Source organism: Sus scrofa, chromosome 10 (genome assembly GCF_000003025.6).
Source record: "Sus scrofa isolate TJ Tabasco breed Duroc chromosome 10, Sscrofa11.1, whole genome shotgun sequence".
Taxonomy (NCBI): Eukaryota; Metazoa; Chordata; class Mammalia; order Artiodactyla; family Suidae; genus Sus; species Sus scrofa.
In genome coordinates, this window is record NC_010452.4 from 559,834 (window position 1) to 583,366 (window position 23,533).

Here is a 23,533-nt window from a genome sequence, read left to right on the forward strand (position 1 = left end):
CCAGCACTGCTGAGTGAGTTTAGAAAGGGTACAGGATACAAAATCAACACAGAGACCTCAAGTGTATTTCTGTAGACTAGCAATGAAATTAAGAACACAATGCCATACACATTAACTTAAAAAAGAGAAACAGGTATAACAACTCTTGTATGCTGAAAACCATAGACTGCTGATGGAAGAAATCAAAGGAAAAAAATAAGGAGAAATACATACTGTGTGCAGAGATTAGAAGACTCAACACAGTGAAGATGTCAGTTCTCCCCAATTAATCTAGAACGTTAACAAAAGCTAAAATCAGCAAGTTTTTGGGGGAAATATAAGCAAGTTGGTTTTAAAATGTATGTGGAAAGGCCAAGGAATTCGACTAATACAATTCGGAACAAAAAGAGTAAAGTGGGAGGAAACGATTAACCCAACAGTGAGTCGTAACAGATGGCTACCTCATCAAGGCAGAGGGATAAAGGCATAAGTCGGTGGGACAGATTAGAGAATCTGGAAATAGACGCATACATAGATGAAGATCTGAGAGCTGATTTTCGAGGTGCAAAAGAAGGATGCGAGCAGGGAAGAACTCCATTCAACCAAAAGCGCTAAAGCAACTGGACATGCACAGGCCAACAAAGAACAAAAACAAAAACATGGACCTAATTCTCACACTTTATACAAATGTTTACTCAAAATGGACCACAGATTTAAACGTAGAGCATAAACTTATAAAACTTTTACAAGAAAACATAAAATCTTTAGGACACACAGCCAGGTGGAGTTCCTAGCCGTGACACCAAAAACATAATCTATAAAAGAGAAGAACTGATAAACTGATTCCCTTCAAATGAAAGATCCTGCTAAAAGGATGAAAATTTAAAATGGATAAGCAATGAGGTCCTGCTGAATAGCATAGGGAACTGTATCCAGTCTCCTGGGAGAGGCCACGATGGAAGGTAACATAAGAAAGGCATGTATGACTGTGTCACCGCGTACAGCAGAAATTGGCACGCCACCGTAAATCAACCATAATTTTTAAAAAAAGATGAAAAGACAAGCTGCAGACTGGGAGGCAAATATTTGCAAACACAGGTCCAACAAAGCATGTGTACCTAGAACACACAGGGAGCCCTGGCTTTGCCCCGGAGGGTGAAACCATCAAGAGGACCGGGCACGTTACAGTCACACAATGCAGTCTTCACCATCGGTGGCGGGGTCGGGGGAGATGCCGCTGTCCCATGGCTTGAATATTTGCGTCAAAACAGTAAAACTTTCTTATTTTTAGTAATAAATCTAGAAACATTGTACACGTAGAAAAGCTCTTCTTTCGTACATTCTAATTTAAAGATGAGAAACACTGATAAAGCATTTTATTCCTTTGTTAAAAACTTCACCAAAAGTAGTTTGAGCGGTGCTTACCTTCTAATGTACAATACAAAGCAAGCATCTTTTCCCTGTTTTGGTGAATTGTCATAATCCTTTCTCAGTGTGGATCAGCTTCCAACATTTTGTCTTTGTGTTTTCAATGTCCCAAAGCATCTCCGAGAGCTCCTCCAGGAGTGCCTTCTCCTCGGGACACCTTCACTGGCTCCCACCACCATTCTCCTTGTTAACATGAACAGGCTCATGGACACTAAATTCCTCGGTCTGCGTATCTAGAGTCTCCTGAATGGGAGCAGGATCAAACATTCTCATAGGCAGCTCCTGCTTCTAAAACTCCATTTATGGTTTAGTGTCAATTTCATTACCAGTAGTGTAAGCTTGTGTTTCTGCACTGAACGTTCCTCTCTGTTGGCCAAACCCTCTTTCAGTTACTCGTTTTTATAAAATGTCATATGGGCTTATCACTGGGAGACAAGGAGGTCACATGGTCACACACTTTGCTTTCCATCTGAATAAGCAATGTGCCTGATCAATTACCAACAGCCTATGAAAGTAGGGAAGTGATTGGTCATTGATCATGACGGGCATCTATTATTGATGTTGCAATTCGTGGCGGAAGAGCTAACAACAAAAACTGTATCTCTCTATCACTTCTTGTTAATATACCATGGTAGCTGAAGTGTGAACGGTGTTATTTAGCTAAACTGTGGCAACTCAAACTCATGCATAGAGAGTGACATCATCAAGGCATCACAGGAGGGGACTTCAGCCCCTGCCCCCCCCCACTCCCAAAGGGCCACAATTAGACAGCTAACCACAAACAAAAACAGCCCTGGGAGATCTCTGGCGTCCACCTAAGAAGCGTTAGCAACACAACAGAACAAAAACAACTGCACCAAAAGGAAGGAGGAACAGTTTCATTGCCTGATCATCCCATCCCCAGGCCAGCACTGTCCAGGCCAAGAGGGACAAACCCCAAAGAGTTCTCCTTGCTGGGAAAAGGAGGTGGGATGAGACACCAGCTTCCCCAGCTGTTCAGGCTCTCCACAAGGGACCCACCCAGATCCCAGCTGGGAGTGAGGGCAGGGACCCCCAGGACCAGCCACGCAGCAAGAGCAACTGTGGTTCTCAGGGGTCCGTCCTACAGAGGACTCAGCAGGTTCACCGCTGGAGAACCAGGGCTGCTTCAGACTCTGGGCAGATTTTTCCGCGAGCTTTCCCCTCCACAGGTCTTCAGATTTGCGGACACCAGATGCCCGAGTCCCTCTCTGCTCCATGCCTCAACCAGAATTCAGATCTGCACCTGCAGCCATCCCCAGTCTCTGTGGCTGCCTTTGTGCAAGACGTCAGCCTCGCCTCTTGCAGCTGATCCCCATCAATCTGTATGTGCTCAGGGCTGGAGCCTGCACCTAAGCATCCGGACCCAGCTGGCCCAACTCCTGTCACCAGCATTCAGTGCCAAGCAAGCACCTGTGGCGAGACCTGCAGGCACCTGTGGTGAGAGCTGCAGCCACTGGAGTCCATGCTGACAGCCAAAGCCACAGCAGCTACTGTGGGTCCAAATCTGGCCATGTTTCATGTCACTGGCCTTCATAGCCGGGCTCACCTGCAGGCCCTGTTGCTGTGCACCTGCACCCACACTTGGTCCCGTCCCTCACCACTACGCATGGCCCCTGCCACCACGGAGGTTACCTGCAGCTGGCCTCTGCAGCCAAGCGTGTGCACACCACCAGCTCTGGCCTCCCCCAATGCCCACACCAGTCCCTAGCTGCTTGCCCAATAGCCTTTGCAGCTACTGCAGAACCCTCACAGCTATGACCAAAGATTCCACAGCTATCTAATAAATAGACCCTGAGCTGACAAAACATCATCCTCCCCCAGACCCAGAGCTGTCACATGCCCCCACATTTAACATCCTGCCCCACTGGATCCAGGGTCAGAGCTTGCTCCAGTCTGCCCCCACCCACCAGGAAACGTCTTTCCTTACCCGTGTCAGTCCCTAGAGTCTGAAAGAGGTGATTGCTCCTTCAAATGTAAGAGGAGTTCTTCAAGCTGAAACGAAAAAAAAAAAATTTGATAACTACTAACGACTGGTAAAGATAAGTACGCGGTCAAATTCAAAATATTCCAATACTATAATATGGTGATGTGTTAATCACTTAAGTATAAAGGCTAAAGGACAGAAATGTTAAAAATAAATATAGCCGTAATAATTTGTTAAGGGATACAAATTATGTGTAAAAAGATTTACACTGGGACATCAAGAACAAAAGGGGTATATAAAAGGGTAGAATTTTTGGATGTGATCAAAGTTATTATCAGTTCAATATTGACTGTTATAGCTTTAAAAAAAAGTAAAATAAATTAAGAAATGAAAAAGGAGACATTACAACAGATACCACAGAATATAAAGGATCATAAGAGACTACTATGAATAATTATAAGCTAACGAATTGGAAGACCTATAAGAAATGGATACGTTCTTAGAAACATGTATCAAGTCTGAATCATGAAGAAATAGAAAACCTGAACAGACAAATTACTATTAAACATATTGAATCAGTAATCAAATTCATGCAACAAAGAAAATCCCAGGATCAGATGGCTTCACTGGTGAATTCCACAAAACATTTGAAAAGGAATTTGTGCCAGTTCTTTGCAAACACTTCCAAAAAACCAAAGGGGAGAAAATACTCCCAAATTCATTTTGTGAGGCCAGCGTTATGTGGGTACCAAAGCCAGATAGGGGTACTCCAAGACAAGAAAACTGCAGGCCAATATCCCTGATGAATACAGATGCACAAATTCTCATCAAAATACTAACAAACCGAATTCAACAGCACATTAAAAGCATGATGTACCATGATCAAGTGGGATTTATCCCTGGAATGCAAGGATGATTCAATACACAAATCAATAAATGTAATATATCACATTAATACAATGAAAAATAAATCTCATATGATTTCAACAAATGCACAAAAAGCATTTGACAAAATTCAACATCTTTTCATGCAAAAAAAAAAAAAACTTTCAACAAGGTGTGTATAGAAGAAACATACCTCAACAAAATAAAGGCCATATTGGACAAGCCACATCATACTCAATTGTGAAAGCAAAAAAGCGTCTCCGAATCTATTAATTTTGCTTTTTCAGACTCCATGTATAAGCGATACCATACAGTATCCATCTTTCTTTGTCTTATTTGTCTTGGCATAAAGCCCTCTAGGTTCCCCCCATGTGTCACAAATGGTAGGATTTTCTTCTTTTTTATGGTCAAATAATACTCACATTTCACATCTTTCTTCTTTATCCATTTATCCACGGATGGGCATCTAGGTTGCTTCCAGATTAAGGCGACTGTAAACGATGCTGCAGTGAATGTGTGAGTACAAGTATCTCAGGTCAGTGATCTCGCACCCTTGGAATATACATTCAGAAGTGGAATTGCTGGGTCATCTGGTAGTTCCAGTTTTAATTTTTTGAGGAACATACATGCTGTTTCCGTAGTGGCTCTACCAGTTTACATCCCTACCATCCACGCACAAGGGTTCCCTTCTCTCCACACCTTCGGTCACACTTTTAATCTCGTCTTTTTGATAACAGCCATCCTAACAAGAATGAGGTGACATTTGAATTGCATTCCCCTGACGACCAGTGATGTTGAGCATCCTTCCATGTGTGGTGGCCATTTGAATGTGTTCTTTGGAAAAATGTCTGTTCAAGTTATTTGCCCATTTTTTAATCAGACTGATTTTTTTTTTTCAGTTACTGTTGTATGAGTTCTATATATTTTGGATATAAACCCCTTATCCGATACAAATTTGCAAATATTTTTTCCCATTCAGCACGTGGCCTTTCTGTTTTGTGGTTGGGTTCCTCTTCTGTGCAGAAGCTTTTGAGTTTGACATAGTTCCACTTGCTGATTTTTGCTTTTGTTGCTTATGCTTTTGGTGTCACATCCAAAAAAATTATTGCCAAATGTCAAACAGCTTTTTCCCTATGTTCTTAGAGTAGTCTTACTGTTTCAGGTCTTACATTTAAGTCCTTAATCCATTTCCAGTTAATGTCTGTGAGTGGTTGAAGAAAGGGACCCAATTTCTTTCTTTTCTGTGGACATCCGGCTTCTCTGGCACCTCTTTATCAGAGACCTTTTCTTCACTAAGCATCCTCGGTTCTCTTACCAACAGTTAGTGTGTGGGTTTATTTCTGAGCTCCGATGATGTCCCTTTGGTCTATGTATCTGCCTTTACGCTTGGCTACTACAGCCTTGTTGCCGGGGTCCAGCCCCAGCAGCCAGGAGACGACGAACAGGAGGAGGGGCTACAAACAGGCGCGGAAAGAATTGGAGCCAACTCCCTCAGCAAGTGCTGCAGATGACCCGTTTATTGAAAGGAGAGCATCAGCTTTTATACATTTTACTCTTGTGCATGATTATACAAAACAACAATATATGCTAATTTATTATTCCAAACTATTCTTTTAGTTTTAGATTTAAAATAAAGATTACGTAGAAAATACGTACAAACTGTACTTTATTCTTAGAAAATAAGTAAATAGCAAGCAGAATAATAGGTATCTAATTTTTGCTTTAACAATGATTTGGCATAAGGTGATAGATATTCTTGCCTCAAGCTACCTATTGTGCTCCTCTAGCAGGCATGAACAGCCATTGATGGGGAGTGGGGTATTCACACGTGGCTTGCTTTCGAGGTCAAGCTGACCTCAGACCATTAGCAGGTTGTGGGAACATAAACTGTCTTAAATAAACCTTATCTATTATAGAAATCTTTATTAATTATAAAATCTATATATCAAAAGAATCTTGCCAGTTATAATAATAATTTCCACCTGCTGGGTCCCAACAGGTAGTGTTTATTGTAGAAAAAAATATCTTGCCTTATAATATTCACAATTTTGGGGCCATGGGCAACACCCAAACCACCCCCTAATCTGTCTCCATGGGGACGGACCAAAGTCCAACGAAGATCTCCAGGCTTACGTGGCAGTTCTGCGTAATATTTACTATTAGTCCTCTGAAGGGAAACCTCCCATTCTTAGGAAAGTTCTTCATGCATGGTTCAATTGTTTTCAACCTATTAGACAAGGGCTTAGGTTTATAAGTAGGTAATGGCCCATGCTTGGGTGGAAGCTCAGGAATTTGAGAAGGTTCCCATATTTGTATGAGCCAAGAATGACTCACAACACACATAAACATCAGGAAAGAAGCGCAAGAATAGGAGAGAAAATCGTATTTCAGGAATTTTTACTAAACAGAATCAGCTGGGGGACTCTTCGAAACTGCTTTGCAGCTTCAGTTTCTTCAGCCTCTGCTGTAGCTTTGCTCACAGTCAGGCCTCACGCAGGATTATTCTTCTTAGCCACTTTGTGGCTCCCAGCACCTTGTAACAGATTTTGAAATCAGGAAGTGTGATGCCTCCAGTTCTGTTCTCCAAGATGGCTTTTGCAACTCGTTTTTTGTTTGTTTGTTTTCTGTCGTTCCATGGACTAGTGGGTGGATCTCAAGGGAATCAGGCAGAGCGAGACAAGCCAGTCTTACATGTTATGATTCCACTTACGTGATAGTCTCAAAATGGCAAAAGTATAGAGAGGAGAACAGATTCGTTGGTTGCCAGGAGTGGAAATGGTTATGGCAGAATACAACAGAAACTAGGAACTTACACAAGCCACCCTCCCCCATCGCACCCGACCCCCGCCCCACCCCAGCCCCACCCCAGCGCCGAGATTCAGAACCGGCTGGGGAGGGCCTGGCTGCCACAGGAACAGAGACTGGCCACGGCGGAGACAGAGGGCAGAGCCAGCCTGGCGGGACCCCTCACCAGGTAGTGGAGTCCGGTGCCCAAGTGAAACACAGCACCCGGGACCAGAACAGCAGCTCTTTCCTCATGCGCTGGCCCCACGTTATCCCTCCAACGACAGAGCCTCACGTCAAGCCCACTGGCAAAGGAGAAAACCGTGCAGGGGCCAGTTTCCACATTACAACGCAGGCCCAGCCCAGAAGGGTGGATTTGGAGCTGACAGCCAGCCACTCGGTTCTTGGGATGTGGCTGGTTACGTGTGGCGAGCGCTCCAAGAGAAGGGTGTGCAGGCGCCATGCAAGTACAGAGGAGGAAAGACGGGAGGCTTTAATTCCTCCTTCTTGATACTGGTACACGCTTGCCTAGTCGTCTGCACCTATTCCGTTTGTACTGCGGTCATTTCTGCAGAGACAGCCTCCGTGACAACCCTCACAGAGCAGATCTCTAGGCGAGGGGTCGGAACCCATGGGTGGGAAATGACCAGTCAGCACACGGGTGACGCTGGTGCCAGCTCTGCTCTGTTCAACTGGTTCTAAGGGCATTAAGGTCAGTCTGGTTTGTGCTTCCCACACGGAAGGGTACTAACAATGGCCAATACCTTAAGCTGCTCACAATGGGCAGAAAGAAATCACAAAAAAGCACACATTATTTGATGTGTATGGATGTGAATTCGAACTGAGTCTTGAAAGGTGGGAACACCTTTTTCAGGCAAAAGGAAAACAAACTAGGGCCAGGAGATGTGTGAAGGGAGCGTGTTGAGAGGCTGCAAAGCACGACGACCTGAGTCTTGGGGAGGAAAGGGTCGAATGAGATTGAAAAGATGACTTGGCTTCAGGTTTTTACTCAATGACTCTCAAAATCATACACCTACGAGTCACAAGCACATCTTGTTGGATGTATAGATGTGTATGCTCCATTCCGGAAAAACCTGCTCAGTAAATCTGGGACAGAGGCGGAGGCATCTGCGTTGGCACCATCACACCATCCGGCCCCGCGGTGAGATGCCCCTGGACCTTCACACCACCGTCCAGTCACTTCTCAGTGCCGCTGGTCCCCGGAGGACAGGCAGGCACACTCCAGGAAGCGTGCGGGACGCGGGAGTGGGAGCGGGAAGAAGACACTAAAATGCCCCTCTGCGTGTAAATCAGGCTTTATTCACAGTTAACACGTGGGCTGACACGGACGCAGCCACTTGATCTGCATACAAGGGGAACTAGGGAGGACAGTACCCGACGGCAAGGTCCTCCCTCCCTCCTCCAGCAAAACCACGACAGACAAGACCTCGCAGACGCCTTCCAACGTGGACAAGCGGCATAAAACATCTGAGAAACACACAGCCCGAGATTAAAGTAACAGCAGTAACAGAAGGGGGTGGGAACAAGACAATTGAGAGTCGAACTTTCTCCTAAACCTATTTTGCCCAGTTAGGAGGCTAAAGATCACAATCAGAACGCTGTGAATGAGACGTTCCCATGTGGCCCAGCAGGCTGAGAACCCAACAGCAGCCATGAGGATGCAGGTTCAATCTCTGTCCTCGATCAGTGGGTGGGGGATCTGGCATTGCTGTGAGCTGTGGTGTAGGCCGGAAACTACAGCTCTGATTCAATCCCTAGCCTGGAAATTTCTATATGCTGCATGTGCAGCTGTGGGGGCGGGGAGTGGGGAGAGTCTGTGAATGAGTGAAAAAGTACTACTGTTGGGGAAAAAAATTATACTATGGAAAGAACATTTTGAAAGTGGGTATTGGAAATGTTTTGTGCTTTTGAGGTTGAAACGTGTATAATTCATACCTTCTGAAATTTGCATGTCTTCACAAGTTGGAAATAATTTCCTGACCTATTACAAAATCTCCAAAACCTTAATACCTTTTAAAAAAAAATATTTCAAAGTGCTTCAGTGGGTTCTAGAAAGTTATCTGTCAGAAACGTCTAACTTCTGATCAGCTGCAACCAGCATCGTTCCTCTTGCATGAAGTCACTTTCCTTCGTGGGGATGAGAAAGTGCGAATGCTTTTCCTGACTCTTCTCCATGCCCGACCCGGAAGTGAGGGCTGGTAGCTTGGCACCTGCCATTCCTGATGGGAGTCTTCCACAGGGTATGTCCTTCCCACGGGGAGAGAACTTTCTAGGCATGTCCCAAATGCCCACTCTATCACCGAAGGTGCTTCAAGGTGCTGTTTCAAGTTTCGGGTGCATTTTCCTCTCCTTCCTGGGGAGACATAGTCTTTGGACTGTGGCCCAGCCTCAAGATAAACGATCGCAGCTGGGAAGGGGATTCTTAGTTATGGTCCTTCCCTTAAGCCTGGAGTTTTCCTTCTCCCTCTTCCTCCCTTGTAAATTCCTCTTTTCCCTGAAATTCAGGAACTTGAGTGTGTCCTCCAGCCTCATGAGCATCTCAGACTCCGCATCCCAATTAAGCCACTACCACCGGCAAACCTAATCCTTACCGCATCTTTCCTGTCATTAAAGCACAAACTCCATCCTTTCCAGCTATTCAGGCAAAAGCGAACCTATCGACTCTGTTGGTTACCGCACACCTTAGCCAATGCACCTGCTTTCAAAATACGTCCAGAATCTGCCCACGTGCCCTCCCTCCCTGAGACGCTGGTCCGCGCCCTTGTCCTTCCTCACCTGACTTACCGCAGCATCCTAGCGACCTGGTCTCCCTGCTTTTGCCCCTGTTCTCTTCCAACAGTGCACGAGAAGCCACGCCTCGGTTTCCCACGGGCGCCCAGGCCTCCTCGGAGTCCACAGAGGCCCTCGCGAGCCTGCTTCCTGCCGCTGCTTCACCTCCTCCTCTGGCCAAGGGGCCTCCCTGCCGGGCTTTGGAGGGTTCTTCAACTGCCGCTTCCCACGCGGGGCTGTTGCCCGCGATGTGACCGAGGCTGGCTCCCTTGCTTCCTTCCCACGACTGCTCCAGGGTCGGCTTCCCTGAGATGTCTCTGCCCACCTGAGTCCAGCGCAAACCCTGCCCCTACCTCACCCCGACACGGCCTGGTCACTCTGCGTCGCTTCCTTTTGTTTTGTTTTCTGTCCCTCCCTCCCGCCTGATGTCCACCTCTCCCACACACCAAGGGAGTGGCCCGATGCGTTGCCCACCGCGTACCCCTGAGACTAAAACAGTGCCGTTCATGGCACGGAGTAGACGATGGTAAATATTCCAACGAAATGTCTGGGAGCGTCTCCTCCCAATGTCGCCTGCAGCCTATAAAGCAGGAGCCCTTTCAGACTCACGTTCACTAATGGTGCCTTTTTCCCTTCCGGTTCTTTGCAGTCAACATGCTAGACTTGCCTTTGAGATGCCGCCGTCGTTGCCACGATTTCCGTCTCCTTGGGGTTTGCTCTCCCAAAGATAATTACTGCTACACACGTTTCCAGGCCGCTGATGTGGCCATTTCCCTCCTTTCTCCACAGTTCGTGTTGCTGGGTCTTTGTTTGAATTTCTGGAAAGCTTATCTTACACACTGAATTTCCTCGTGCGCTGCGTCAGAATTAAAGCTGTCACTGATCCCCACAGCAGTTCTTTTTACAACCACCCATTTCTGAATGTTTTTCCTCTCTAGATTCTGGCTGGTTTTCTTTACACTACTTTCCCTTTGTCGCCTGTTTCCCCCTCTGGCACACATCAAGCTGGGGGACACTTGAGCGGCAATAAACCCGTGAGCAACAGAAGCCAGTTCTCAGCCCCAGGGGCTGATCAAGTATCGGGCCAGCAGGGTGCCGGCCCCACCAGAGACACGAGAAAACCTCCTCTTCGTCACGTCCTCTGTTTACACGGACCCGCCCCCGACCCCAGCCTCGTGGGAGGATGTGGGGCTGAGCCCACCCCTCGGCCACCTAGCAGGTACCCAGAGGCCAAGGTCACCTGCGGATGACAGTACTTTTCCTCCAGGTCCAGGGATCTTTGAGAGCGAGGCTCTCACAGACTCAAGCCACGTCCCTAGAATCTCGTTTAAGACGAAAGGGGCGACCAAGTTGAAAGGGGGGTGGAAAGGGGTGAGTGCAAGGTGCCGAGAAGAAGCTACGAGCTGCAGAGCCAACAGCAACGGTGCAACGCTCGTGCCAGTGCGGGAGGCCGTGGGAGCACTGGGAGGAGCAGACACTTCCCTGGCGGGTGAGAGGACGTTTAAACCCGGGCGATGGGAAGAAAGAAAAAAGAATATTCCACGCATACCTGCTGGTGAGACAGACACAGGACTGGAAGTCCAGACGAGATAAGGTCACTTCTGGGTAAAGACGGTCAGGTAGGGCAGGAACACAGCCGGGAGGGTGGGAGGAGGGAAGGCTTTGCGCTAGTACCAAGAAAAGGCAACCACCTCCCGCTAACGGCGAAACCAAGAAACAGGTTCCGGCTCAAAACGGCATCTCGCTCTAAGACTTTTCAGCCAGAGAGGACAAGTAAACTGAGGCCACAAGAGGCTCCCTCAGAAAAATCGCTGAAACCCCCAGGAAGGAAAAATGCTTCCGCCCCGGGCATCCTTCTCCCAGCCCCTCGCCTGCAGCCTGGGAACGGGGCCTGGCGCTCTCCCTTAGTGAGGAGACGCACACATCACGGGGGCAGCGACCTCGGGGGAGGGCAGGGCTCGGGTCTCCCAAAGCACTTAGCATCCTCGGCATCGAGGGCTCCAGAAGAGCGAAAAGTCCAAGAACGAGCCCCCCAGGGAAGCAAACGGGAAGACAACACATGGCGAAGGCGGGGAGGCCGCCGTTAGAATTAACGCTTCGTGCGTCCAAGGCCTCATTGTAATCTGCGCTAATAGGACAAAAAGTGTGTTTAAGGGAGACACGGAAATGACACATACCGTTTTTATCATCTTAAAATACCTGAACGTACATTCACGGGTCTCTCACTAGAACATCGCGGATTTGCTCTGCGCACGGACCCCTCAAAGCTTCTTGCTGCCATCACCCCGGCCCCTGGCCTGTGGCTGTCGTCCGTCCCCCACGCTCATTCTCAGTTACTTCAACACGCACGGCGACGACCCGGCCTCAGATCCCCTCCACCTCCTGCTCCCACCTCGGCCACGTCCCAGGTCTGGACTTCCCAGCATCAGGATGCTACGAGCCCGACAGCAAGTGCTCACACCCCCTCCCTCTGACCCGCTCATCCTTCAGCCTCAGGTCCGGGGCCTTTCCGTTCAGACTCAGCGTCGCGTTCCCGAAATCCAGCACCATCCCTCCTTCACTCCTTGAAGGGCTAAGGTCATCACCTTATGAGTATCTCCAACTCTTTGGCCTGCTTCTACTGCCATCAAAAGTCAAAAATCTAACTACGTCTTTCTCTGCACCTGCAGCAAAGCACTGCTGGAGGGGGAAAAAAAAAAATCATAGCACAGGTTGCCTTGTTTCACTTAAATGTACGACCAAACCTCCAAAAGGCTACGTCACCCCTCGAATCCTACCCTATTCTCCCACTGAGACAGACTTCTCACACCCCTTCCCAAACTCCTGTGTCCACTGGCTTAAAACTACATGAATGCTCTTTATTTTATTTCACCATCAGTTAACTCTCACATTTACTTTTTCTGCTCAGGGGTGCATTATGGAATGAAAATACATAACTGAGGGATACAAATTCTTCAAGAGAACTTTATAGTCAACACCATAAACATCCGTGAGGCCCAACGGTGCTAAAATAACTGAACGAGCCAGGAACAAGCTCACGCGATGGTCCCCAAGCTTTACACACGCTGACTTGATAAACCTTCAGACTATTCCATCTGAACGGAAAACACGTCCACGTTATCTCACAAATTTTAAAATAGATGCCATTACCAATTTACATCTTCAACACTCTAAACTCCACGGTGGCAGTTCTGAGTATATTACTGTATTTTATCACAGTGAATGCTGTATAACCCAATGTGTTTCCATTTTTTTTTTTTTTTTTTGGGGGGGCAAATGAAGCACAGCCCAATAAAACATCCAAATATGATACACAGAAGTCCTCGGATGTCTTCTGTTTCATATGGCTTCAGCCCTGTTTACATCAGTTATGTGACATAAATCAACGTTCTCTAGATAAGGGTGCATTATAAATAATTCCATGCCAAAGGATCTACAGATAATCATGGGACAGACTCTATCTACACAGACTTCTCTAGAGCTCCTTTTAATGGTTTCCACGGTCATTAAGAAAATGGAGAGGAAAAGCCTTTTAACCCCCCATAAATGTTGATCATTACAGGATTAAATATAAAAGGAAAGTTTTAGAAAATGAGAGAAAAAGAGCTTATTTGGCAATGTGCCGTTATTTATATACTAGCACCTTCGAGCCCTAAAAAAATTCAACATTTACAACTCATGCTATGGCTACTTTAGTGATGCGAAAACTCACCCAAGAACAGACGATCAAAGGAACAGAAAGCAGAATAAAAGACATATTTAGCGGGCACTTATGAACCGGAGGGAAATTAAGCTCAAACATGGCCCATTAAGCTCTTCATTAAAGAAATTCCGTTGCAGAAGAGTCCCGTGACTACCGGCACCACCAATATGCTGCTGCTGCGAAGGATCTGATTACGAGGGAGGACAGTTTGTTTTGAGACTATGTGACAATCAAGACGCTCAAACTGGAGATAATGCAATTTACCAGGACACCCTCGTAGTGCCATTGCAAGGACAGAGGCTGTGACCACAGCCAAGGTGCAATTCAGCTCGGCGGCAGCACGTACCTGCTGCCTTTATGAAGAGTTACGACGCTCCGTATTATTTCATTATCAGAAAAAGGTGACTAGAAATGTACTTTCGGTAGTTTTCAAAGTCAAAACTTAAATTGTGTTTACTTCCAAAACAGAAGAATACTATGCCAGAAAAGTCTCATGAATCATCTCACGCAAAGGCTTTCATCATCCACGTCCTACCCTACAATCCAGCTTCCGCCCTCTCTGCTGAATGGGATTTTTCTGGCTGGGAGAATTATGGCTGGGCAGTCCTCAGGACTCTTTAAGGTACCTCAAAATGTTTTCCTCCCAATTAAACCTGAAACTTAAAAATCCACTGAGAATAAATACTCAGTGGAATGAGTAGAATACTCTATCACATTACACAGTCCAACTTTCAACTCCATTTAAGAACCACTTTCTTGAGAGATAGTAAAATTGGTGGTTAAACCATTATTTAGAGTGCCTACACCATGTACACGAACTGCATTACATTTTGAGCGCTATAATCAAACTTGGAGGTTAAGAGGCATTTAGTAAATTCCAAGTGGATGGAAATGGAACTCAGTGGCAAACAAAATTCTCAGAGAGATAAGATCATTTACTTGAATTTGACATAGTACCACCCCACTTTTTCAATTTTGGCAATAACACTAGTTTTATTTCATTGGCTTGACTCATTTAAATGGCACACATTTAGTTATAACTCCCAGGATAGTCTTATAAACACTATCTAAAGTAATACATAAAAGCCCAAACAGATCAACAACCTGAAGGTGTTATTACCCCATTATGCATTTACTAAATATAAAAAATTCTTTATACATCTATTACACAGTTTTAATTTTTCCTTAGTTATTATTCCAACACATTAATATAGAAACCATGCTGGGGTCAATATATATCCAAAGAAGGTAATGAATCGGCGAGAACACACAGGACGCGGCGTTTCAAAATTTCCAACTCAAGCCCTAAGTCAAACTCAGTCATTCTCCCTTATTTATTTCTCAAGTTAACGCATCACGGTTAGCGTATCGGGCTGAATGTCAAACCCAAGGGCATAATAAAAACTCAGTGAAGTCATATTAAGGCTAATGAAATTAACCCTATTTTTCATGTCTCCTTTCCTTCTGACCAGCTTCTGTCATTGTCCTCTTTGTCATATTATAGAATATATGGTTGTTGGACTCCAAGAATTTTACCAACTCATCAGTCTGACATCTGAGACCTACGTAACGGTGATCTGGCAAAGTGGCACCGCCGTACGTCTCATCATCACTGTCTCCACCGTTAACACCAACAGAAGGCGACTGTTACACAGGAAGAAATACAGCACCTAAATACCCTCGCCGCCCCACCCTCCAAAGAACAGTGTCATCACCTTCACGGCATGAGGAGTCACAAAATTTTTATTTAGGAAAAATATTTCCTTCAATGTTTATTAGATAAGGAATTTGATTTAAATGAATAATTGACTTTTACTTTCCTGTGCAGACCAATTAAAAAGGACGCCTCTTCCCTTCCATAAGCAAAGTCTATTTGTCTACTTCTGCACAGCAGATGAGAAATGCTTTACTTCCTTCTACTTTAGAATTAATGACGAAGTGGTCCTCGTTATGAATCGGTTATTTCTCTATATGGACTGTTGTCACGCTGCTGTTAAAAAAAAAAAGTTAGGAAAGGATATGGACACGTGGGAAACAAGTCATAAACTACAACACCAGTTTATAATGAAATATATTAAACATTGTTTAAATATTAAACAGCAAAATATTCCTGTATTAAATAAATAAGACTTGAATTTGTCATGTGGAACGACAGGCCAATACCACCAAGAACAGGGACAGACAGCCTAGCGCAAAAGGCGACCGCGAAAAAAAAAAAAAGAGGAGACAACATTTAATACTGGTACTGTTTTCATAAGGAAGTTAAACCAGTGATTCTCAATCCTTTTCAAACATAAAATTACCTGGTCTCATCCCAAAGTAAATGAGAAACAGGATTCAGGCAACGGAATTTTTTAAAGGTCCCCAAGTGATTCTAAGGTAGAGTCAGGGTTGAGAGCTGCGGACTGAAACCCACCAGCTTCCTGCTGTCACCTGACTCAGAAAGGTGTCGGATGAATAAAGAAGGGGAGCTTTCTTTTAACTGGCGGGACAACACAAGGGTGTCTCCAGTTACCTATGGCTAAGTTTAGTTTATCAATGTGTACTTCACTTCCACGAAAATATTGGCATAGGACTCTGCATTCTCTCTTATTCTGCATTTTTAAGCTCCAAGACCAAGGAGAGTCAAAGTACTCTTTTGTAATAAATCAGTTACACTGAAAAGCCATCAATCCTTCCTGCACATACATATTTATTGAACACCTACTATGTGCAAGGCACTGTCACAGGTGCTCCTACAGGACCTGGAGTGACAGAGAACCAAGAGTGATTGGCTGAGAGCTTTTTTTCCTTAGAATTAATGACTATAAAATGAATCACACCGACCTAATAAGGGAATAAACTTTCAAAAAGGGGTGGGGGGGGGTAGACAAAGAAAGAAGGTACATAACCAAGGGTCTGATTTTAAAATACATGAAATAGCATATTTGTACTTTTCCTCATGTTATTTCCAGAGCCTCTGAATACATGTAAGGCAAATTCAAGATAGAAAAATAAACCCTGTTTAAAGTAGATGTTCCCAATTTTAACCACACTCTGTAAAAGTAAATTTCATACATAAGTATAAATACTAAAAATCTTTATAGAAAGGTAGTTCACATCCACTCGTAGTAGTCTTAACAAGTAATCTTACATTAAAATATTACAGATTCTAGTCCTTGACTATTTCATCATGGAGAAAGTTTATACAATACATAATTTATTCTGAAAACAGATTTATGTGCTGAGAAATTCTAATGTGAACAAATTTGATTTTTCTTTTATTTTCAAGAAGAGAAGATGCAGAGAAGGGAAGAAAGAGGAGGCAGAATCTGTTCAAACCTTATAAATATCCTAAAACCTAATAAAACGGTGACTGCTTTTCTTCCCTAAGAACCTAGTGAATTCCAAATGCATAAATACTTTTTCTATTCATTATTGGCATGGACTTCTGTGGTTACTTTAAAAATAAATAATAAGTGCTTCTCATTTTTATGATAGCATTAAATTTCAAAATGAGGCTAGGTAATGTCAGCTTAACACAAGGAGAGGCTAAATGTTTACAAAAAAATATGTTAACCTAAGAGAGATTACTGGCGGGGAAATGACCTAAGATTAATGACCAGCGACGATTCTAGTGGCAAAAACTCTTCAGGGGAGTAAAGGCTCCAAGCTGCCCTTAAGGAATAAAAAGGGGGAATCGAGACTCAAGAAAAATGCTCATTCATTGTATCCTGGATGCAACACTCTGTCTAAAGCACAGAAGTAGTAAAATATTTTACTAAGTTAAAATATAGGTTTTATATTTTATATGATATTGAATACGCACATAAAAATACCAGTGTTTTTTTTCTTGCTTCTGTTCAGACACTTATTTAAGCAAATGTGTTCTTTGGTGTCTGGAAGAGTTTATCAATATTTAAGGATAACGGACGGTAAGAACGTGCCTAGAAACAGAAGACTCCAAATCCTATACCATATAAAGAAAGAATCAAAGATGGACTCATGAGAAAAGATAGTTAAAATTTGCACTGCAGTAGGACTAATACATTTCGTTCCCCCAAATCATACTCTGGCTCCCAAAATAAAAAGTACTATAGCCTATGAGGTTTTCAATCTGTGTTGTGAGATTTTCAAGTGGAAAGATATCACAGATAGAAATCTATCATTCTAAGTTTTAAAATTACCAAAGTCAGTGAGCAGGATGTACATTCATTAGATGTATTCATTATAAGTAAAGAAGTCTGGAAAAGCCCAACAGTTCAACCAAAGCTGAAGAATTGTTCTTGATTTTTCATTATTCCTTCTTAAATAAAGACAAAGTATAGATATAGTACACATACAGGTTGACATTTTGATTCATTCAAAATAGTCACATCCCTTTGCTTGGTTTTGGAAGTTTCAGAGACTAAAATTTAATACCATTCATAACATAGTATTTTCAATAAAAGGAAGTATAGAGCAATGAAAAATCAGAAGCAAGATGGCTTAGAGAGCCTTATAACCTCTAAATATACACACATTTTGTAACCTGCATTTATTTTCTAAAGAAACAAATTTTAAGTAATGCTAATATAACCAATGGAGAAAAAACTTCTATCAAAATATACAATTTCCATTACAGACTAAAAGGCTAATATTAAAAAAATAGTTATAAGCCAAAAAGTTTGCTTATATGGATGACAGGCATCACCCCTTTGAAGCATAAATCATCAAATAAGGTTTTATAAAAGATCGATCTGTAACCTTCTTCATTTGTAAGTTCTTGATAAATTCATAAAGCTTGAGTCTCAGTCTTTAGATCAAGGTATATCCATGCTTCTTAATCCAGATTTCCAGAAAGGGAGGAAATCAAGTAATTCAGAATCTCAAATGGGATTTGTGCTTTACCATGTACCTGGAAAATATTATAAGAGATTATGAGTATAGGGATTCAAGAATTCTTAGAATATTACGTGTAAAAAATAAGTTAACTTTTTTTAAAAACTTAAAGTCAACAGTGGTACCGGATGCTTTTGCTTCCTAAAAAACAGATATTGTAATCTTTGGTAATAGAAGGGTTTCTGAAGTAAGCTGGAAAAAAATCTTCTGATTAAATTCTATAATGTAAGAGCTTCTGGCTAGAATAATGAATGTTTCTCTTTAAAATATTATCAGTTATAACCACTGGGTTACCTCAATCATCTCTGATCTTGAGGAAACCCATAATATGCAGTGAGAACAAGAAAGTTACAGATTTTAAAGAGCACCTCAAATAAGAGCAATAGATTCAGCAGTCTTGTGATCATACGTTGTTGTTAATTTTCAATTATACAACTGGTATTCTTGTAAAAGGCTTTGAGAACTCAATTTATACTAGTAATTAAGATAAATTTAAAAAACTGAATTCCTTTCATGAGCTACCAGCTACCCGTAACTCCAGTCCAGAGACAGAGACCTTTTGGTACTGCCAACAAACGGAGACACTTAATCCAAGTTCCTTGGATAGACAGGAAACAAGGTTCAGAAAAGTCACACAGTCCATTAGAGCCAGATCCCAAAATCAGGACTAAAACGGAGGTCTTCTGATTCAGATTTCGTGTTCTTTCTACGGAGCTAGAAGCCCTTTCTCCGTCTGCTTCTCAAGCCACCGTAACAAAGATACTCATCCGTTCCCTACCTCAGATCAGCACCAACAACGGGCAGTGTTCAAAAAGAGGAGCTGAGGACATGGTCCACGGCTGCAAGGAACTTAACACCCGAGGAGTCAGGAAAACTACACAATAAGGCACGAAGTAACCGCATTTTAGGATCAGAATTACCTATCCAGTGTCTCCCAGAATCGTAAGAAAACGGGTCTGTCCAGGTGGCGTTTGTGGTAGCTGAGTTCCAGCACTGTCACGTCCCACTTCTGAACGTTCGGATCCAGGCGAACTTCGTCATACTTGAGATGGAAGGCTTTAACTACGTGGGGAGAAATGCTACTTTATTGTAACTGTAATCAAGATTATAAAAATATTTTATTAAAAAAAAACAGACATTAACCAAAAAAAATTTTTTTTAAATGTCAACCTTTCTTCCACCAGTCAAAGCTGTATCAGAACCAAAATCTTTGAAATAAGGCTAAGCACTGGTATCCCCTAAAACAGGCAATTCAACAAAAATTTACTGAGGCTTATACATGCCAGCCTCTCGGGACTGAGATGAAGAATAAGGCAAGATAAAATGCACATGACCCAGTGAGGGGTAGTAAGAAAAAGAATACTGCTGAACAGAACAGTGAAGGTACTAGAGTCTCACACGAACACAAGAGAGTACCTGACCAGACCCCGGAAATCAGAAACGGCTTGGAAAGGTGGGGTGGAGTAAAACCAGGCAAAACACCGAACAAAAGTGACCCGGTTCACAAGAAGAGCATGCTCAAAGAGAAAATGGTTTAGCCTAGGAACTAAAGAAATTTCACGCATCATGCAAAGTGACAGAAGGAATGAGGCAGAGGTTACAGACGGAGAAGTTCAGAGCAATGCTGGCCTTGTATGGCCTGAGTTTGGACTTTTATCCAAGAGCCATGGAGAATCACTGCAGGCTGAGTGTTTAGCAGAGACTAGTGGTACCACACAGTAACCTAGAGGAAAGAGGACAGATTTGCTCAGTTGGGTAAAAGACAGACACAGATATGACACGAAAGATGCAAGAGACAATTAAGGAGTGAAAACTAATGGGACTTGGAAAGAAATGGTGAAAAAGGAAAGAGACAAAAACTGGAAGGCCTCTGGAGAAGGCTCCCTGGGAGCAGCTATTCACATGATATAAAAAGAGTCTAGCAAAGATCTGGAAGAAAAGGGCTTCAGGCAGAGGGAACAGACGGCACAGAGGCCCTAAGGCAGCAGCAAGCTTGGAACGCCCACAAACAAGAACAACTTTTGTAGGCAACGTCTTATACATAGAGCCTTTTTAGCTGCGGTCAAAACAAACAAACAAGAAAAATCGGAATGTTATTCCAAATGGGATAAGAAACTACTAGACAGTTTGGAGCAGGAAGGCGAAATTCTCTGATGTTCATTTTCAAAAGCTACCTCTGGTAGTGGGCAGATAGAAGACTCTAGGACAGGAGTTCCCATCGTGGCACAGTGGCTAATGAATCCGACTAGAAACCATGAGGTTGCAGGTTCGATTCCTGCCCTTCCTCAGTGGGTTAACGATCTGGCATTGCCGTGAGCTGTGGTGTAGGTGGCAGACGCGGCTCGGATCCCACGTTGCTGTGGCTCCGGCGTAGGCCAGTGGCTACAGCTCCGATTTGACCCCTAGCCTGGGAACCTCCATATCCCGTGGGAGCGGCCCTAGAAAAGGCAAAAAGTCAAAAAAAAAAAAAAAAAAAAGAAGACCCTAGGACAAAACCTCCTAACAGGTGCGTGCTGAAGAGGTTAACAGGTGACCTTAAAATGCTGACTCTGAATCCTTCTCCTTGCTCATCTACCTGGACCATCCTCGCAGGGTTTACTGCATTTGTAATCAGTGCGTCATCAGTGCGAGAATTAGTTTTAACCTGTGCACAGGGAAGATGAAAGTTAACTTTTCTTCCAGTTTTTAAACTTTTTCCCTAACATGTAAGATATGACTGCTACTCTCACCATTATCATCTAGTGTCAGGGGTTTCGCAAGAGAAAACAACTGACTGTTACTTTTTGTGACAGCTACCTTATCAACTGCCTGCTCCATACTGCTTGCAGGCTACTGGCTTTTGATGTTAACAACTATTCAAGGTCTAATTCTTGATGCAAATCCAAAATAAAACACTTGTGCCCCCAACCCCCAAAACACATAAACACCATGACAAAATCATTTGCTTTTATAAAGGTCTCCTCATTGAACAATTAATTATTCATTTTTAACTTAATTCAAATTAATGAATTTAAACCATTTTATTAAAGGGGCTATATGTTACAGATTCAAAAAATCCATTTTCAACACACTTATTATTTATACATGTAAAAAATATTTTTTAAGTTTCTTTAAACTTTTTTTGGTTTGTTTGTTTGTTTGTTTTGCCTTTTTAGGGCCACACTTGTGGTACTTGGAGGTTCCCAGGCTAGAGGTCGAATCGGAGCTACAGCTGCCGGCCTACACCACAGCCACAGCAACGTGGAATCCAAGCCACGTCTGTGATCTACACCACAGCTCACGGCAATGCCAGAACCTCAACCCACGGAGCGAGGCCAAGGATCGAACCTGCGTCCTCATGGATCCTAGTTGGATTCATTAGCTGCTGAGCCATGAAGGGAACTCCCTCTTTAAATTTTTAAATTAAATGAAGTCAGTACTTCAATACTCTCCGTTCTGCTTAATACATATTTCTCTCTTCTAATCTTCTCAGTATGATTTGCTTTAAATCATTCTTAAAAACACATGAGCTATAACTTCTGAAATTATTTATCTAAAGCCATAAAGGCCTACTACAGTCACCCTTAACTAATTCCAATAGATTTAGTTTGTAGACCACTTATTTTTTCAACAGAAAACATAAATTTTTAAATTAAAACTGGAACACCAGAGTCCAGAAGGTTGAAGTCACAAATGAGGATACATAAGGTTTCTCTCATCATACAAAATATTTTATTAGCATGAAGCAAACTTATACCAAGATATGCATTATCATAAAACATCTTTCTTACTCAGGAAAAAAAAAATTTTTTTTTTAAACCTTAGCAAAAACAGAAGAAGTCAAGCTCTTTCCTAAGAAGCTAGTTATCTGGGGGCGATGAGCACGAAAGTGAAGCCCACAGTTCAGAACTGTTCACTTTCTGCAAACTGCCTGAATGTTGTCAACGCCTTTTTTTTTTTTTTTTTGCAGGAACAAAGAAGGAAAAGAAATAGAAAAGGCGCTCTTGAATAATATTTATACATACAGGGTGGTTGTGTCAAATGACAAAGGGGCAACATAGTACAGATTACGGAATGAAAACATTCTGTCAATGACAACTGAAATATCTGAAGAAATCATTATTAAAAAATCCTGATCAACAAATGCATGTAGCTACTTCAAGCACAAAAAATTAATATTTTTAAAAAGCTACATCTAGTTACAAGCTCAAATTTCTCATAATTTTGAAAAGATTTTATTAGGCAATTTTGTACAATGCAATATTTAAAATCTTCTCTGAACCTTTGAATTGTATTTTATGCAATATGAAAAAATAAAATTTTTTTTACCAAGTACCCCCAGGTCCTCCCCCTAAGCTATAGAGATACTAACATATTCCATGTGGGTTACACGGTCAAGGTGGGATGAGAGAGGGAAAGAGTAGAAGCAAGGAGACCAGCTAAAAGCTAAGACATCACACATTTCTAAATTCCTGGCTTAGGCAAATTACTAAAAAAAAGGAAAAAACTAAATGAGGAAAAGCAGCAGCTTCAGGAGGATAGAGAGCAGAAGACAACAGACTCCTTTGGCAACAGGCTGAGGCTGAGGTACCCCTGGGGCCTCACGGGGCATTATCTGGTCATCAGCGAGACAGCAAGCTAGGGACCTAACTCTTCGAATCAGAGGATGTAGGTGGTAACTGAAAGCTATCAGATCTCCTTGAGAGCGTATCTGTAATTAAAGAAGAAGAGAAACAGAACGTATACATGTCGTTGAAAGCCAGAGGAAAAGCAGCTAGAGAGCCTGAGAAAATGTCACACGCCCTCGGAAGAGAACATTTAACAAAGGAGGAAAAGTATCGAGAGAATAAGATTCTGAAAAGGAGATCAGAAGTATCCAATATTTGGGTCACTGCCGAGTCGGGTGGGAACAGTTCAGAGGGAGCGCAGGAGTCGCCAAGCAGAGGGCGAGCCAGTAGGACCATCCTTTCAAAGGCTTGGCTGCAAAAGCAAAGGAGAGGGAGCTGGGAGAAAAGGAGAGGCAAAGAGGAAGGGCTTTGTTTTTAATATTTCATTTTAAACGTTGCTAGGTAAAGAAGGAAGGGTGAAGAGAAAGAGGATAACTCACTGAAGAAAATCAACCTCAATGACTTTTTAAAAACTCTCTATGTTCTTATCTAAATTTCGGCAGACAAACAACC

General features: G+C 43.1%; 1 protein-coding gene and 1 long non-coding RNA gene across 2 annotated transcripts in view; both read right to left on the minus strand.

Moving 5' to 3' along the window:
- LOC110255621 overlaps positions 1 to 7,061 on the minus strand; it is a 52,778-nt gene extending 45,717 nt beyond the window's left edge. Inside the window, exons 1-2 of the long non-coding RNA XR_002336169.1 lie at positions 4,660 to 7,061; positions 3,356 to 3,420 (exon numbers count right to left, since the gene is read on the minus strand). This is a non-coding gene — a long non-coding RNA (uncharacterized LOC110255621). The remainder of the gene's footprint in view (positions 1 to 3,355; positions 3,421 to 4,659) is intronic.
- The window catches only part of CDC73 (cell division cycle 73), a 92,544-nt gene continuing 84,252 nt past the window's right edge, over positions 15,242 to 23,533 (minus strand). The window contains exons 16-17 of the mRNA XM_021064289.1: positions 19,295 to 19,436; positions 15,242 to 18,390 (exon numbers count right to left, since the gene is read on the minus strand). Coding sequence (XP_020919948.1) covers positions 18,354 to 18,390; positions 19,295 to 19,436 — 179 coding nt within the window. The 3' untranslated portion in view covers positions 15,242 to 18,353. The remainder of the gene's footprint in view (positions 18,391 to 19,294; positions 19,437 to 23,533) is intronic.